Source organism: Penicillium canescens (genome assembly GCF_028828765.1).
Source record: "Penicillium canescens strain IBT 15451 chromosome Unknown utg000006l_segment0_segment0, whole genome shotgun sequence".
Taxonomy (NCBI): domain Eukaryota; kingdom Fungi; phylum Ascomycota; class Eurotiomycetes; order Eurotiales; family Aspergillaceae; genus Penicillium; species Penicillium canescens.
This window is the reverse complement of record NW_026703968.1, coordinates 1,297,473-1,313,370: the sequence shown is the minus strand read 5'-3', so window position 1 is coordinate 1,313,370 and position 15,898 is coordinate 1,297,473. Positions and strand designations below refer to the sequence as shown.

At 51.7% G+C, this 15,898-nt stretch overlaps 6 protein-coding genes across 6 annotated transcripts; all 6 read left to right on the top strand.

Moving 5' to 3' along the window:
* Positions 1 to 161: 161 nt before the first annotated feature.
* Positions 162 to 1,345, top strand: N7446_009444 (CaiB/BaiF CoA transferase family protein; the record flags this gene model as incomplete). The annotated part of the gene is made up of 2 exons (XM_058518189.1): positions 162 to 216; positions 264 to 1,345. 2 exons carry the CDS (start codon positions 162 to 164, stop codon positions 1,343 to 1,345), a joined length of 1,137 nt encoding a protein of 378 aa, XP_058368977.1.
* Positions 1,346 to 2,338: 993 nt separating this feature from the next.
* On the top strand, positions 2,339 to 2,652 carry N7446_009443 (uncharacterized protein; the record flags this gene model as incomplete). Its single annotated transcript, XM_058518188.1, has 2 exons — positions 2,339 to 2,433; positions 2,478 to 2,652. The coding sequence occupies 2 exons, from the start codon at positions 2,339 to 2,341 to the stop codon at positions 2,650 to 2,652; spliced, it is 270 nt and encodes an 89-aa protein (XP_058368976.1).
* An 897-nt stretch (positions 2,653 to 3,549) lies between these two features.
* On the top strand, positions 3,550 to 4,635 carry N7446_009442 (uncharacterized protein; the record flags this gene model as incomplete). Its single annotated transcript, XM_058518187.1, has 1 exon — positions 3,550 to 4,635. The coding sequence occupies one exon, from the start codon at positions 3,550 to 3,552 to the stop codon at positions 4,633 to 4,635; it is 1,086 nt and encodes a 361-aa protein (XP_058368975.1).
* An 893-nt stretch (positions 4,636 to 5,528) lies between these two features.
* On the top strand, positions 5,529 to 7,550 carry N7446_009441 (putative chromatin assembly factor 1 subunit A; the record flags this gene model as incomplete). Its single annotated transcript, XM_058518186.1, has 3 exons — positions 5,529 to 6,206; positions 6,263 to 7,401; positions 7,451 to 7,550. The coding sequence occupies 3 exons, from the start codon at positions 5,529 to 5,531 to the stop codon at positions 7,548 to 7,550; spliced, it is 1,917 nt and encodes a 638-aa protein (XP_058368974.1).
* A 681-nt stretch (positions 7,551 to 8,231) lies between these two features.
* N7446_009440 (uncharacterized protein) lies at positions 8,232 to 12,932 on the top strand (the record flags this gene model as incomplete). The annotated part of the gene is made up of 4 exons (XM_058518185.1): positions 8,232 to 8,274; positions 8,327 to 9,639; positions 9,697 to 9,806; positions 9,863 to 12,932. 4 exons carry the CDS (start codon positions 8,232 to 8,234, stop codon positions 12,930 to 12,932), a joined length of 4,536 nt encoding a protein of 1,511 aa, XP_058368973.1.
* A 757-nt stretch (positions 12,933 to 13,689) lies between these two features.
* Positions 13,690 to 15,115, top strand: N7446_009439 (PP1-complex regulatory subunit GLC8). The gene is made up of 2 exons (XM_058518184.1): positions 13,690 to 14,584; positions 14,646 to 15,115. Exons 1-2 carry the CDS (start codon positions 13,743 to 13,745, stop codon positions 14,749 to 14,751), a joined length of 948 nt encoding a protein of 315 aa, XP_058368972.1. The 5' UTR covers positions 13,690 to 13,742; the 3' UTR covers positions 14,752 to 15,115.
* Positions 15,116 to 15,898: the final 783 nt, after the last annotated feature.

Genomic DNA, 15,898 nt, shown 5'->3' with positions numbered 1-15,898 from the left:
AGAATATTCTTGAGTATGTCGAGGATATCCATGATATACGTACTCCATGTCGATCTTATACACACATGGTTCCCCGCAGCCGAGGTCCGTGGATACACTCGGCTGCGGAGTAACTTAACTTGCGAACCTCTTCTACTTCCAATGTTTTACTTCTACACGCAATGGCTTCTCCATTGAAAGGCATCAAAGTCATTGAATTGGCTGGTCTAGCTCCAGGTGCGCAGTCAACTTCCTACTAAGTACACCACTAACCAATTTCCCAGGCCCATTCGCTGGTCTCCTCTTAGCCGACTATGGCGCCTCTGTACTCCGCATAGACAGACCAGGAAGCGTGAGCGCAGACCAGCTAACAAGAAACAAAACGTCAATCACACTCGACCTGCGCGATGTAAACTCGCGGAGCGTGCTCATCCGACTGCTTACCGCAGCAGATGTGCTAATCGACCCATTCCGACCAGGTGTTCTCGAGCGCCTCGGTCTCTCTCCAACAGAAGTTCTCCTGAAGCACAACCCGCGATTGATAGTCGCGCGCATGACGGGCTTCCGACGCGATGGGAAGTACAAAGACATGGCGGGCCACGACATAAACTACATCGCTGTATCGGGCGTACTATCAATGCTCGGACGCGCCGGCGAAAAGCCCTACGCACCAGGAAACATCCTAGGCGACTTCGCCGGTGGCGGAGCCGTCTGCTTCCAGGGTATTCTGCTAGCACTCATCTCCCGCTCGCACACTGGCCGCGGGCAAGTGGTCGAAGCCAACATGGTCGACGGCTCAGCCTACCTAGCAACATTCCCCCGACTTGCGCGTCAGACTCCAGCCTGGGGCGCGCCGCGAGGCCAGAACCTGCTGGATAGTGGGTGCCCCTACTATGATACATACGAGACCAAAGATGCCGGCAAATATTTCGCAGTCGGGGCATTGGAGCCACAGTTTTACGCGGCGCTGCTGCGTGGACTAAATCTCGATCCGAAGAAGACTCCTAAGCGTGAAGATCGCGCTAATTGGCCTGCCCTACGGGATATCTTCACTCGTCGGTTCAAGGACAAGACCCGCGCTGAGTGGGAGGTCATCTTCGACGGTACGGATGCCTGTGCAACTCCCGTGCTGGAACAGGATGAACTCGAAGCATCAGGCTACGAGCAGCGCCCCATTGTCCACCTGGCGAGCACGCCTGCAGCCCCGATCCAAGCCGATCAGGGTGGGTGGAGCGGCGGGATTCTTGTACCCGGTGATGGAGGCGCGGAGACTCTTAGGGTGTGGATGGGGTGGGAGCAAGACAAGGACTTCACCGTTCGACAGGATGGGGCGTTATTACCGGCGAATGGCAGGACTAAACTGTAACTTGGCGTATCCCCGCTAGTTGACGCTAGTTTCGGGTGGTCTGGCACTTGCATTGTAGATAGATTCTCTGATGTCTTTGCTGTCTTTCAATTTCTACATACCTGTATTGCCCATATCCAGGGTCATGTTGTTACATCACACTACATGTGTTCCTGGCTGTCAATGTCTGTTTCATCAGGAACGGGCTGCAAATCCGGATACGCCGAAACATGTTGACGTCACGACTAAATCCCCAGATCCACAGCTGAGATAATCAGCCCATATAGTGTGGCGCAGCGTATTGCTCCGTTACAGAGTACAATTGAATTCTCGATAGGGTTTGCTAGGTATGAACGGTTTCGTCTGTTTTTGCCTTCAAGGGCGGAATTGCGTCGTTAAGCGAAGGGGTTATAGCGTCATCTTCCTTGCTCAGGTATGCGCTAAGACAGCCCCGGTGCCCTTGGAGTGAAGAAATAGCCGAATGCGAATAACATTATTCCTGTTCAAAGGCAATGCCTTTAGCTCCCCTACTCTAGCAGGGATGTATACCCCGCATTGTGAGCATATTAGGATCAGCCCGCGGTCATCGGTCCTCGGTCTTATGGCCGGCTTGAATTAAACCAGTGTGTACCAGGTAGCGCCATGTACATAACACCGTATATCTTAGGTAAAAGAACATCCTACTTCTATAGATCCAACGTCCAGACAAGCATTGGGGCAATGGTATACGCGGCAGTCCCCACCCAGATGATCATCCTGCCTATCAAAGAAGACGCGCAATTCGACGCACGAACCGACTAAGCAGGGCCAGCTCTGGTTGCAGATCTGAGTGTTCTGGAACACGGGTCCGGATTCCGTCGCCTGTACTGGGGACGACATGTGGAGGAGCAGGCCAGCTCCATCTTCACATCGGTGAGTGAAGGAACCAGCCACGGCTGGGATCACCGCTGCAGCCAAGCAAGAAAGTAATCTCGCCCTTGAGCGTTCCAGTTCGAGCCAGTCTGCACCAGCACTATGCCCTGCTTGGCCCCCCTGAGTGGCAGGAGATTACCAAAAATTGACTTGACCTTGATTTCGCCCGGCATTTCGGACGCTAGCTCTCGCTCACGGTGCGCCATGCCACGATCTTCAAATTCTCGCCTAACACTAACAGCTTAGGGAATGGTGCGCCCATTACAGGGACGGCTATCTACCTGACTGCCAACCTTGCGACCTGGGGGAAGACGTGGGCACTGTGGACCGGTATTGTCGCCAATGTGCCTGGCTACACTGGTGTTACGGGTGGTTGGATGGTGGAGCAGGTGATGGCTACAGCCCCTGCTTTGTAGTTTATGTTGGCTGGGAACGTTTGGAGATCCACGACACGTATCATCGCACCAAGCATTTCCGTAAGCGAGCTGTTATTCTCGGGGAGAATAATCACGGGTTTCGGGAGTATGGTCATGTCGCCTTCGGGCACTCACGTGCTCGGGAGGCGAATCTGTAGGGCTGAGGCATGTGTAAGGTAGCATTCAAGAGAGAAGTGACATCTAAAGAAAAAGAAAGTGAAACAACTGAAACATTTAGAGCATCACGGTAACTAATCAACTGTAACTCTGTACATGTAACTGTATTGACCCAGCCTCAGTGTGGCTTTGCTAAGTACTCCACCCACCAAACTGGGTTGGAAGGTACTTTGTCCGTCGTGTTCCGTATCGACCAATCATTCTGCCCAACCAAGGAACGGCCGGTCAAAGTCCTTCTTCTCTCCCCGACCTAACTCTCCTCCCCTTAAGGTCCAACTGCCCATACTCTGATTTACTCACTCTCGCTTATTCTTCACTTTCATTGCGAGACTCTACAACTCTCTAAATCCCCCCAGTGTGTTGCCTCGTGTGCGCTCCCAACCCTCGCCTCAAACTACCCCGAGTTTCCACCCCATTCCACTTTTACGATAGACAGGCGCCTGTGCAGCTCTCAGGCGTACAATTTCAGCCTTCCGCTTAAGACCTCCTAAATCGGACCCCGTGCAGCTGTGTACTGCAGTGGGAGCTGAAACAACATCTCCTTACCCGTCAGCCGCGCGCATCGAAGACGCAAAGGACCACTTTTCGCCAAGTCACCACAAACCAGCCTCCCACCTCCTGGGATAATTCACAGGTCTCTTTGCGATCTGGTGAATACGTTGGATTTTTGGAGCAGTCACAAGTTGGGATTATATGGCTGGTGTCCTATCCCCGCCCAACATGACGGAATTTCGAATGCCCCTCCACCAGGGCCCTCCAGCCCGAAAGCCTCTCGCCGGTCCTCAGCCTGGCTATGGTTATCAGCCATACGATGCTCCCCGAGGCCAGCTTGCTCCTCATCTCGCCGGACCCCAGACTACCCACAGTCGGACTCGCACAACCTCCTCTAGCGTTCTGCCCTACACCCAAGGCTCCCACCACTACCACGGCGCTCCGCCACCTCCTCCTATCCCTCAAAACATGACTGTCCCTCACCATTCTCCCTCTCGCCGCATGTCGAGCACCACAACTTCAACCTCGTCTACTGGTAACCACCCCACGGCGCATGGCGCGCCAAGCGTTTCAGATATTCGGCGCACGGCCTCCTCTCGCTCCGCCAATTCCCAGCTTGGGTATGTGGCTCTCATGCGGCGGCAAAAGGCGACTGTTTGGTGTGATCGCGCACAGCCTGAAGACGCCAGGTTGCGCGAGCAAGCGATGCGTGACAAGAAGAGAGCGTACCTCGAGGTCCACGGATCAGGCGCCGGCCGGGCAGGAACCCTGGCCAGTGGCAAGATCCGCCACGGACCTAAGGGTGCAGCAGACTTCTCGCCCTCCAATCTTGTGGGCGCTAAGGTCCCTGTGCGATTGAGTGCGAATGAGATCGGCGACGGGGAAGATGACGCTCTCAGCAGCGATGGTGGTGCAATCCACCGGCGGACTGGTAGCGGGCGGAGCTCACTCGGAAGCCAAACTCGCTATCCGAGTGGGTACTCGCGGCCACAAGGCACAATGGGTAGCAACAGCACACCTCCAAACGAAAAGACCGATCTTCCGGAGGTGTCAGAAAATCGACCCGCTGAGATTCAAGCGGAGGAGAAGAGCAGACTTTCCTCCTTGGTTAAGGATGATGCTGCAACAACCCACAGTAGTGAGCAAGAACAAGAGGATTTCGTTGGCGATATGGAAGCTCCAAGTGCCGCCAATGCGGCAGCCCAGAAGGCTAAGAAGGCAGATGAGTTGCGACGACGAGGCAGTGTGGACGAACGAACTACTTCCATGACGAATGTGAGACTGTTCGTCGCAAACCCCGATCTCAGCGACTGAGCGTCTTTCAACTTCCACCCAATATCTGCCTCTCTTCGTACCCTTTGTCTTCTCGCCTGATCCCGCCTTTACATCTTATGATTTCTACATGATTTCTCTTACCGCACTTACTGCACATAATACCTACCCTTGCTGCAATTCCAATTCTGGCACATCTGGCAAATCTTGATGATTTGAGCTATGTGTCATCCATGTTATGTTCATATTCTTTTGCGCTTTTACTGTCTGGTTCTTATTCCCTTCAAGCGCTGTGTTCCTGTCTCCCAGGGCTACCCTGTTCTGCTGTATATCCTTGATGACACTATGGGTCTTTGGATTAGCTATGCGGGCTGTCTTCGTGCTTTTGTGGCTGCATATTGGGTCATCCTGGCGTTGATCTGGCATAGCTTCTCTTTTATCTAGAGATAGTAATAGTAAACCAAATACTTACTCAATTGGTGTTGTGCTTAGTAGCTTCGCATCGCTTGCTTAAACCCTACCACAACTGTTATCAACATAACATTTAGCACAAGGTATGAGATGAACAATTGGATCCCCAATTGGCACCACGTAGAAACCCCACGCAAGTTGCGGGATGGCCATTAGCTAAGCACACACGTTATCGGTCGCGCATCGCGATCCATTAACGCGTCCCCCTGTCAGGCACAACTCCTTCCGATGAACTGGTCGCTTCCCCCAGCGGAGCCAACCTCTCTTGCATTCATTGCCAGTCCATAACTTTATACTGTTCAGTGTGCAATACACCTTACATATCTCTATTCCTTTGAGAACAACCAGATCGCCGACTGAAAACACGACTGTCACACGACAACTCGACCCTTTATCCCATCCTATTGGACCACGACACAGGCGACTAGAGTCTTGACTCGGTCGCTGTGACAAAATTAGAGTCCATGGAGCCCAACGCCAGTCTATCACCGATGCCGCCGGCCCAACCAATTCACGGCTCACCATCAGCAGGACCGAGAAAACGTTCTATCCATGAAGTTGATGATGCGGCGACCCCTTCTCCAAAGCCGAAGCGTACATTGACTGAATATACTGCCGAGAATCAGGAGAACCGTGATCCTTCGCTGCCTTCACAATCGGATGAGGTTCTTCCTCCGACGGATAATTTCAGGAATTCGTTCCAACGGCCGACAGTTGAGATTGTTGTGAGGAAGTCTTCTAGTGGTCAGAACTCTCCGAAGACCGCCTCGAACCCGGAGCTAGATACTCCGACTTCTAAGAAACGAAAGGCGACGACGGCTACCAAAGATGCTAAACAGCAAGAAAAGGATGTGAAGGAGCGCCAGAAACAGGAGGAGAAGGCGAAGAAGGAAGAAGAGAAGGCCAAGAGGGAAGAGGAAAAGGCCAAGAAAGAAGAAGAGAAGCGATTGAAGGCTGAAGAGAAAAAGAAGCGCGACGCCGAGCGTGACGAAGAAAAGCGGAAGCGGGAAGCTGAACGAGAGGAAGAGAAGAAACAGCGAGAAGAAAAGAAGAAGGCCAAGGAGGATGAAAAGGCTGCTAAAGAGGCTGCCAAAGAAGAGGAGAAACGCAAGAAGGACGAGGAGAAGGAGAAGAAGGCGCGAGTAAGTGGCATCTCCAGGCACAAACACCCAGACATGCTGACCCATCGCCCATCTAGTCACAAATGAGGTTGAACTCTTTCTTCGCCAAACCTCCGGCCGACTCCGCTTCTTTGGGGCAGAGCAAAACTACTGTTTCGCCCGGGAAACCTTTAGCTTCGACTGATATCATTCATGAAACGCCCCCGGTCCAGAAATCGGACTATGAGCGGGCATTTCCCGCCTTCTTCTTACAGTCACATACAACTGTTGCACCCTCCCATCGCTTTGAGCGTGACTGTGGATCACTAGAGCACGTACGCCAAACCATTGATGCGTGTCTGAATGCTGATACCTCCGCACAACCACGACCCTTCCGCCCCTCTGAGGTTTTTCATATGATTCCATTCCATCGTAAGAGAGATCGAGCGGCCGCGTCCGTGAAAGATATCCTTTTACAGCTACAAAAAGCCGAGGAAGATTCAACGCATCTCCCCCAGAATCAGAGCAGTGGGACTTGTACGAAACCAGAAGATCTTTTGCGCAGAGTACCTATGAAGTCACTGAAGTTCGGCGAGGATATACGCCCTCCCTATCAGGGAACATATACTCGTCGTGTGTCCGCGTCATCTGCCAAAAGACTTTCACGAAACCCATACTATCGAGGCCTGCCGGATACAGATTACGATTATGACTCGGAAGCGGAGTGGGAAGAGCCCGAAGAGGGCGAAGAGCTGGACTCAGAAGAAGAAGAAGAAGGCAGTGACGACGGCGACGATGACCTCGACGGTTTCCTCGATGATGAAGACGATGCTCCTGCTGACGGCAAGCGTCGCTTAATTGTCGGTGACCTCGAACCTGTTTGCAGTGGGATTCAGTGGGCTGCCAATGGAGTTGATCCCGAGCTCCAGGTATATCAGATTCAAACCATCTCCGACGCGGTCAAGTTCCCCATCGATCCTTTTTCAACTGCCTACTGGGAAAAGTCCAAGCAAGCACCGGCTGCAAAGCGAACTGCCGTGCCTGGCGCTTCTGGTCGTCCCACAGGACTGGATGTTTTCCGTGTTCCCGCCGTCCCTGGTGGACCAGCGGGCACTGCTCTACCCCCAAATTCAAAGGCCAAGCGACCATTCCCGCCAGAGCAACTTGGTGAATTTAAAGAGGCTGTTGAAGGAAACGATCTCAGCAAAATCGGGTTAGTCGAGATCTTAAAGAAACGGTTTGTGCTCCGATGCCCGCTTCCACACATTGTACTAACATGTATATAGATTCCCCAAGGTATCTAAAGAGACTTTGAAGGCCACCCTTGACCTAGTCGCTGTTCGCGTGGGAGAGCGGGAGGCCGACAAGAAATGGGTATGTCGGTGATACCCTAAGATTTTGCGTACACTTGCATGAGTATGAACGGAGTTATGGATTGGCGACATGTCTTATGAACCATTTTGACCCTCCTATGATTTTCTGTATGTTTCTCGGGGTGTCCCGGATTAGCTGCATGGGTCAAATGTCGGCAGACCCGATTGTGCGCGTGTTGTAGTATATCAAGTTTTGTATCCCTGCATGTGAGGATAGTTTGCCACTCAAAAATGTCCAAGCGTGGATTATTTTTCCACATCATTTCTCTGGGCCGGCGTGTTTCCGGATATTACCGAATACTAGGATGATTTATAGCTGTTGAACATTAAATACAGGTCAAGTTCTAGACGATACATCTGAGGTATAAAAGCGACGCTGACTCCGCAAGTTGAGGGGGGAGACGGACGAATGAGGGGTGACTGTCCACCTCACTCATGCATTGCCAACGCATCGTCTTGTACTCGGTACCTCCCTTGCGCTTGTTAAGATCTCTCGAGTTTGACCGTGTTTGACTCTGGGATTCTCTACCATCTTCCCTCTCTACCTCCCTTTTCCTCACCTTCATCCTGGACTTGGACTGTTCCGATCGAGTGCATCGGCACTCTTCTGAGAACCAGCTGGTTTTCTTCCCGATCGAACCATGCGATAAAGATCCGCCGCCGGCTAGGGGGTTTGCGACTGTCTACTGTCGAAATGGTGGAATCCCAGCTGGAAGATTACTCTTTGGCTGTAGCCAGTATGTTGGGGATCCACCCCCTATTGCAGCCCAACCTAACCAACACCAACAGTGCAATTACCTGCTTCCCCGGCTAACCCACCATGTGACTCGCGGGCGCAAGATCCCACATCGGTGCCTTTGCCTCCATCTCCATCTCCTTCTCCTTCTCCATATCCGATGTTGCTACTGGAAAACGTGGGGACAGGTGAGTTCGGTGGCTCGGGCCGTCCCAGTCCCAGGGTAATGGCCACTGCCAATGGAAACAATGCCGTTATACCTACGGCGCCCCAGGTCTCCTTTGAGGAATTTGCCACCCGCTACCACCAAACCCAGCGCAAGCAGGCCCAAAGGAAACGACTGGAGAAGCGCCTGCGGGCTACCAAGGTGTCTATTGGCGTCTCCGCGCGCATGATCCGTGTCGGGCTCGCTTCCCAGCGAGGTCTCGTTGAAGCGCTCCGGCACGATGACAAGGCCAATTTCGTTGCTCTCTACCACACACTGCATGATATCCAGGAATCTTGTCACTCACCCTTGAACGATGACCAGGCGGACTCCATGGAACTCCCGTCCCCCATGGACATTGATCGTTTCCCGGATTTCCTTCACCAGATGAGCCCGCAGTCCAGGGCTGACTTCCTAGAGATTCTGCGGCTGGTCCGCTCTGACCCTCAGTTCTTGGTCGACCGGTTACGAAGCCTGTCTTCGTCCCAACTGGCCGCTTTTACCTCCCCGGCTACTATTCTGGACTCCAATGATCCCGCTTTTCCTTCTACCTCCCGTGCTCGCGGCCAATCCTATCTTAGCCGAAGCCAGGCTCAGTCGGCTGCTTTCAAGGACCACGCTTATGCCTTTGAGAGGACCGATCCACTGTCTATACTTCTCTTTAACGTTTTTGCTGCCCCCTTGGATCCAGATACGGCCGAGTCCCGCTTACGGATGGACGTGTGGTCTTCCGTCTGCGCTCAACTAATCTCCCATGGAAGTAGTAGATACTACCCTCTCATCGGCCAGATACTTACTTCCTGGACTATTGGCAGCAATTGGAAAGCCCGCCCCAAATTTGAACTCTACCTTATGGATATTTTGCAAACCGGTGCTTTTCTTTTGGAGCCTATAACTGCACCGACCGGCTTGGACTTTGATATGGATGCCTTGGATCCACTGCGAACGGACGTTGCAGAGGAGTTCTTTGCTTCGGCTGTGGATGACCTGTTCCGCGTACTTGATGATCCAGACGGCGGCTTCCCCCACGCTGTTCTTCAGTTTGCCAAGGCCGTTTTGCGGAAACTGGATAGCCCCGAGAGCCGTAATCGCTTTTTGGAGTTTTTGTTTGTCCAGTGGTTCTTTTCCAAGTTCCTCTATGGCGCGTTGACGTACCCTGAGGTATGAGTCTTTAGTCCATGATGTTCTTATGAGACTGACGACATTTTATTTCCATAGACCCACGGTCTTCTCCTCGACTTCCATATCAGAAAGGATGCCCGCGAGAAGTTGTTGAACCAGGTTGGGCACCGTGCCTACTCTCAAGTATTTGCTGTTTTGCGTTCAATGTACGTTCTACACCATGTCGATGTTTGGCGCTGGTGCTGGTGCTGACAACTCCTAGGCATCATTTCTCAATCCCTCGTCCAATTATCAAGGAGCATGTTGAGAACATGCTCTCTCAAGTATCGGTTGATTCTCCCATCCCTTCCTTACAAACACCACCCCCTCGGCGAAATCCCTCTTCGGCTTTCCTTATGATGTCTGCTTTGGATGTTCTCACGCTTCTAGACGCTCTTTTCCAGCAGTCATCATCTGATTCGTCTCTGCATTCACCAGCCTCTGCACCTATGCATTCGCCCACCCTCTCACCCTCCTTCAGCATTCGTCCAGAATCTATGGAATCTGCATTTATCCGTTCAAAATATGATACTTCAAGGCCCACCTCAAACAACGGTTCCATATTCTCACTTAGTTCATCCATATTAGCCGCAGGCAATGGACTGAGTGAAAAGGCAGCTCGGATCCGCTTTGAGTTGACTGACCTGGATCATCCTAATGAGCGTTTGAGTCTAGAACATCCCTCAAACGAGCATTGGGCAATATTTTCGGTTGCAGCAGACGGCCATGGTCTAACCTGGAGTCTTCTTCCGGAAAGTAAAGATGACACATCCAAAAGTCTGGCCATTGAAAGCGACGATGACGGACACTCCACTCTTGGGCTGGATGAAAACCACGAAGCTTTGCAGACTGCAATCGTTCGTCTTGTCAAAGAAAATCGCATCCGAGACTCGGACGATGAATTTTTGCCCCGTACACAAAACATGTCTCTGAAGCAGCAATTTAATCAGGCCATGTCCTCCTGTCACCATGTCTCTGATTTCGTCGGTGCGCACTACTGGTGGAATGCTTCAAGGCAGCTTGGGCAGCGGGCGACACCCAGCTCAACTCGGTCGGACGATTCATGGATTCTGGGTCCGATGCATGATTCTTACAGTCGCTCGTTGAATCAATCGCGAGCTGTGATTGACCGTTGTGAGAGTGATTTCTTATCTTTGGATCACAGCCTGCGCCGACTTCAAACTCAGGTCAAGGATCTAATGGCCACGTTTTTCAAGATCCGTGATAAGATGTGGTACATGACCGATGTCAAGAACTCCATGAAATATGAAGAGGCTAAGCATGTGGCTATGGCTTTGAAAACGATGGTTTACTCCGCTCGACTGTTCAGCCAATATCCTGAAGAGCAGAGATCTCGCTATGGACCTCGGTCGCTAGGCGGGTCCTTGTTCCAGAAGCCTGAGGTGCAGGTCATGAACATGATGAAGGCACCTAGCAGTCAGGGTGGACCGAACAAACTGTCGGATGAACAAGTCGAGCTGACCCGGAAATGGTTGTCACACAATGGTATTGAGAATTTCTGCAAAGGGGAGGAGCGAATCCATCGCTTCTGCTACGAGGTCCGAACGAGCATCAACAAACTAGTAGGTGAGACAATGGCCGAGACGCCAGTGCTGTGGGCAAGTGAGCTCTTCCAAAGGGAACGCTCAAAGTATGAGGGCTACGGTACTCGCGCCTTTCCGGGCCTGTCCCTGCCTATGACCCCTCGCCCGTCAACAGCGAACGAAGAAACAAACCATGCTTCCCAGTTCTATGGAGGCAACCTACCGGTGCCTGATCCCATGTCTCGCTTTTCTCAAGATACTCCTTCACTGGGACGCAAGCCGTCTATCCAAAGTATCATCTCCGACAAGTGGCGGCCTCAGCGAGACCTGCCGTCAATTGATGTCTCTTCTCTTGGAGGGTCCCCAGGCCGCCCTGCTTCAACGTCGACTGGTGATACTTGCAGTACATTCTGGTCCGCGCCCCAGCGTCACCCCATGTATGCTGCGAGTGTATCAAGCGCCTATTCGCGGCCACCGTCAATGTTCAGTGAAACGGCAGCCCGTCAACCCCGTCGTGTCGAACGAAAAACACACGGGAAGACGGCTTTCATGGATGGCTTGAGACAGACTCTGACTAGTCTACTTCTCAGTGACCTAGGCTCGCCAGTATGGAGCTGTGGTAGTGAAACGGACGCCTGGTTCGCGAATGCGTTGAACCAGAAGCGGATCCAGATCGAGATGCGGAGACGCGCTGCTGTTCAGAGGTTCTATGCTGATTATGAACAGCGGCCTCAGCCGCGTGGTTTGAAAGGTCGTCGGAGCAGGTCTCTCGATGATCTCCGTGCTTCTGGTCATAAAGCTGCTAGTGTAGAGGACTCGCCCAAGGTATCACAGCCATCTGATGACCAGTCGGACTTTTCGTATAAGGCTGTTTTCCATCGGTTGATTGAGGTGTTCTCGCGCCATGGCAGTCCCTTCGTCAAACTCAATGCTCTACGCGACCTGCGGTCCTTGGTGATTGCGTCGTTGATCTCGCAGGATGCGGGCTCAACCACGACATTCGCTGCTGGGGAAAGCGACATGCGGAGCAGTCCTCAACAGCTTCGTCGGTCGCGCCACAGTTTCTCGGGGGTGCAAAGACGCAACCTCCCCCAGATGGACACGGTACTACCCTTATCCACACCTGAATCCGTGACCGGTGGCTCCAGACGATCCGACTACTCCACTCCTTCCGAGTCACAGATCGTGGCAACGATGCGCGATCTCATCTTGGAAGTCAAGCCCAAGACCCTGTTCAGAGATCTTCAATTCATCTCAGCGTTCGTCCCAGGAGATAAACTAGACCAAACTCGTGGCACGGCTTTCCTGCAGTTTGGTCTAGCGGCACTAAGCCTCAAAGAAGAAATCTGTTACAGTCTAGTCGAGATCGCAGACCGCATCGTCTCCCAGGAACTGTCTCGTCGTCATCCTCCCTTCGCATCAGATTTCAAACCGCAGCCTGGCCATGCCATCCAAGATGCTGCAGGCATGTGGATCATCACCGCAAAAGAGGGTAACCCAGTCGCACAGCGCGAGCTTGCCATTCTATACCTGACTCATCCCGAGCTTCTGCCGCGCGTGACCCTTCCTCTGACTCTTCCGCGGGATACATTCAAGGCTGAGATGATGTACCGCCGAGACAAGGACTCAAAGTCGGATCCGCAGAGCATGTGTCTGGCACTGCACTGGATGCAGTTGTCTGCCAGTGGGGGTGATACTCTGGCGCGAAATAGGCTTCGTGAGCGTGAGGAGTTTGACTCTATTGCATAGAGTTGTTTTCACTGTCCATATCCCTGGCATTATTGCCTAGGGCCCTTTCCATTCTTTTTCTCCGCTGGTTCGAGATTTGTTTTCTTCTTTATCTTATTTTTCTTTTTCTTGTTTGATTCTTGCTTTGCCTCTGCATATATATCTATATACCCCCTTCGGGCGATGCAATCTATTTGGTGTTTTTGAGGCATTCATGTACTTTGGTGGTCTTGCCTAGGTCTTACTTCTGGGCTTGGCTCGGGATCATGATTGGCGTTCTTGAATACATTCAAAGATGTGGTGGTGGTTGCTTCTAGTTTAATTTATTTTTCCTTGACCGTTCCGGAATAGCTGCACGTACTGCATGCGCCAATTTCTGCGGGCTGAAACTCAAAAGATATAAAACAGAGGCTCATAGGACATTGAACTTGGCGTCAGAAACTAGAGTAATATAATCTTTTCCCGTTGTAGACCACAGTTCACCTAGAGAGGCAACAAGGTATACCCAAACGGTTTCAGGCATCGGGTGGATGATCGGGCCGACGTCATCGAGGGCTCCTCCACTTGACCTTATCAACTTCCTCTTTCATTTCTCTTGTGACTTTCCGACTCTTTGACTCTTTTGGTCTGACTCAGATTTCCGGTTATTTCCCCAGCTTATTCCATCAGGTGCTCAGCCTCTTTCCAGCTGAGGAGCGGCTTGTGATAGAATAAAAATAAACCAAGCCACACCATTTTGATTTCCCTCCTCTCCCACACCCTTACCTCTTCACCACCTCCACAGTCCACTTTCAACTCAACCGACACTTCTTTTCTATCTACCAACCCACCATGACTACCGCACCACACATGCCTGCCAAGGCGCACAGCTCCGAAGACGTGCACGCACGGCCAAAGGGTAACTTCAAACCACGCCCACAACCGCAACAAACCAAATTAACCAGTCACCCTAAAGGCATCCTCAAGAACTCCAACTCCTTCACCGGCCAAGCTCCCTCCCCTGTGACAGCCACCTCTCCACCCACCGTACCAACGATCTCCGAGCCGGAAGAAACAAAGGAACTCACCCTCCAAAATACCCTGCAAAACGCAGGCCGCCGGAGATCCTCATCGACCACGCGCCCAGGGACAAACTCGCGTCGCCAGTCCGGTGCCAGCGCCATAGACGAAAACGAGCCTCGCCTCAAATGGGACGAAGCAAACCTCTATCTAACCGAGCAAGAGCGCACAGCAAAGATGAAGATCGACGAGCCAAAGACCCCATACGCCCCGCACTATGACCCCGCCGAAGACGACGAACAAATCCGCCTCGACGAGGCTCAGGAATCCCTCCTCAATGCGCAGGGTATCGCTGTTGATGAGCTTGAGCTGGCTAAGCCCTCGCATCGCAAGGGTGTTTCTGAAGAGGAGATTCCGGATTTGGAACTTGGTGAGCCAGAGGAGAACGTCCAGCCTGTGGGTTCGGATGATCCTCGCGTGTTCCGGGACCGCAGTATGAGCATGGACTCGCATAAAAGCGAGAAGCATGTTCATGTTGGTGGTGGGGCGAATGGCTCGGATGCGCCTGCTGATGATCCGCTATTGAGTACTGAGGAGGCCCGTGAGAAACACCGTCATTTTGAGGAGCAGCGGAAGAAGCATTATGAGATGCGGAATATTAAGGAACTGCTTGCGTGAGTTTGTGTTGTCTTGTTTTGTTTTTGGTTTTGTTCTTCCGCTAATTTCTATTTCTAGTCACCCCGAGGATGTGGATGAGGAAATGGAAGATGATGATGGATCGGAGCCTGCTCCCCCACCTCCTATGCCTCAAATGCCTCAGCGATTCCGCAGTAGACAATAGGAATGAACTTAGGTTCCCGGGTCATTTCCTTTTCTTTGATATTCTTGGTCTACTTGCTTCCCTTACGGTGGAATCTCTAGATTTCGGATTGTCTTCGCACTAGTCTGCTTTCTGCTTTTTTGTCCATGAATATCCCCCAGCGCAATTTCCTTCTCTTGGTCTTCCATTCGTTTTCGTTTCAGCTTAAAGCTGTTCCACAGGCAACGTGTTGCCCTCCTCAACCCTAGTCTTTTCCTCTTGTGATACCTTCTCACAGGTGTTCAATGTACTAAATCTTCAAATGGAACACTTATAGTTGTAGGCTCTGTAGTCCCTCGTTGGAATAAGCTCTAGAGATCTGACGATCGTCAAACGGCTTTGTACTACGTGATAAGCGAAACACAGAAGAGGCAATTCAATATATGCGCGGAGCATAGATAACCTTTGGGTTTTAGAATACGCGGTCTTAGAACCTATCTTGATGCATAGTGCCGACCTAAGTAACATGTCATGTGAGACTAGCCCAAGCCCATTTACGTCACTGCATCATAATCCCTCTCCCTTACAAGAAGGCCCCAGGGCAGGATTACGATAAATGGTAGCATCGAAATCCGCTTGTCGTGCCAATGTATGGATCATGGATACCGTCTTTCTTGCGACCAGTTTTCACCTGGCCTCGACCGATGCAGTAACAATATGCGAAACGACACCTAAAATGTCACTTATCCCAAGCATTACAAGACGTAGAGCCTACGATCTGTTTCATAAAGTATTGTATCGACTGTCAGTCTAGTACTGTTCATGGTTCGAAATTGGACGCCAATATCGTACAATCGCCACTTAGATTGATCCTAAAGTGGATAGATCGAACGAGCATACAAGGGACTGCCGCGCTGCAAATGGCGCGAGCTTCCAGAATGCCCGTTTCTAGTTTTATCTGGCGGGGAGCACCCTAATTCGCCCTTCAATCGGTTTTTCTCGATATTGACGACGAGATTTCCTGGCACCGGACTTGTGAACTCAACCGATCCTTTACATATTGAACTGGAAGACCGGTGGCCTTTCTAAGTAGAAAAATGCGTCACTTCTATGATACTTGGACCTCGCCTTATGCCCATAGTATCTGCTCGGTTGTAGGCACCTGCCAAGTTCAAGAGTGCCTAAATAC

Excerpts from the sequence above, each read along its gene's own strand:
- N7446_009439 (XM_058518184.1), top strand. The coding sequence starts at position 13,743 with ATGACTACCGCACCACACATGCCTGCCAAGGCGCACAGCTCCGAAGAC. Across the intron at positions 14,585-14,645 it reads AATATTAAGGAACTGCTTGC|TCACCCCGAGGATGTGGATG; the intron begins GTGAGTTTGTGT and ends TTCTATTTCTAG.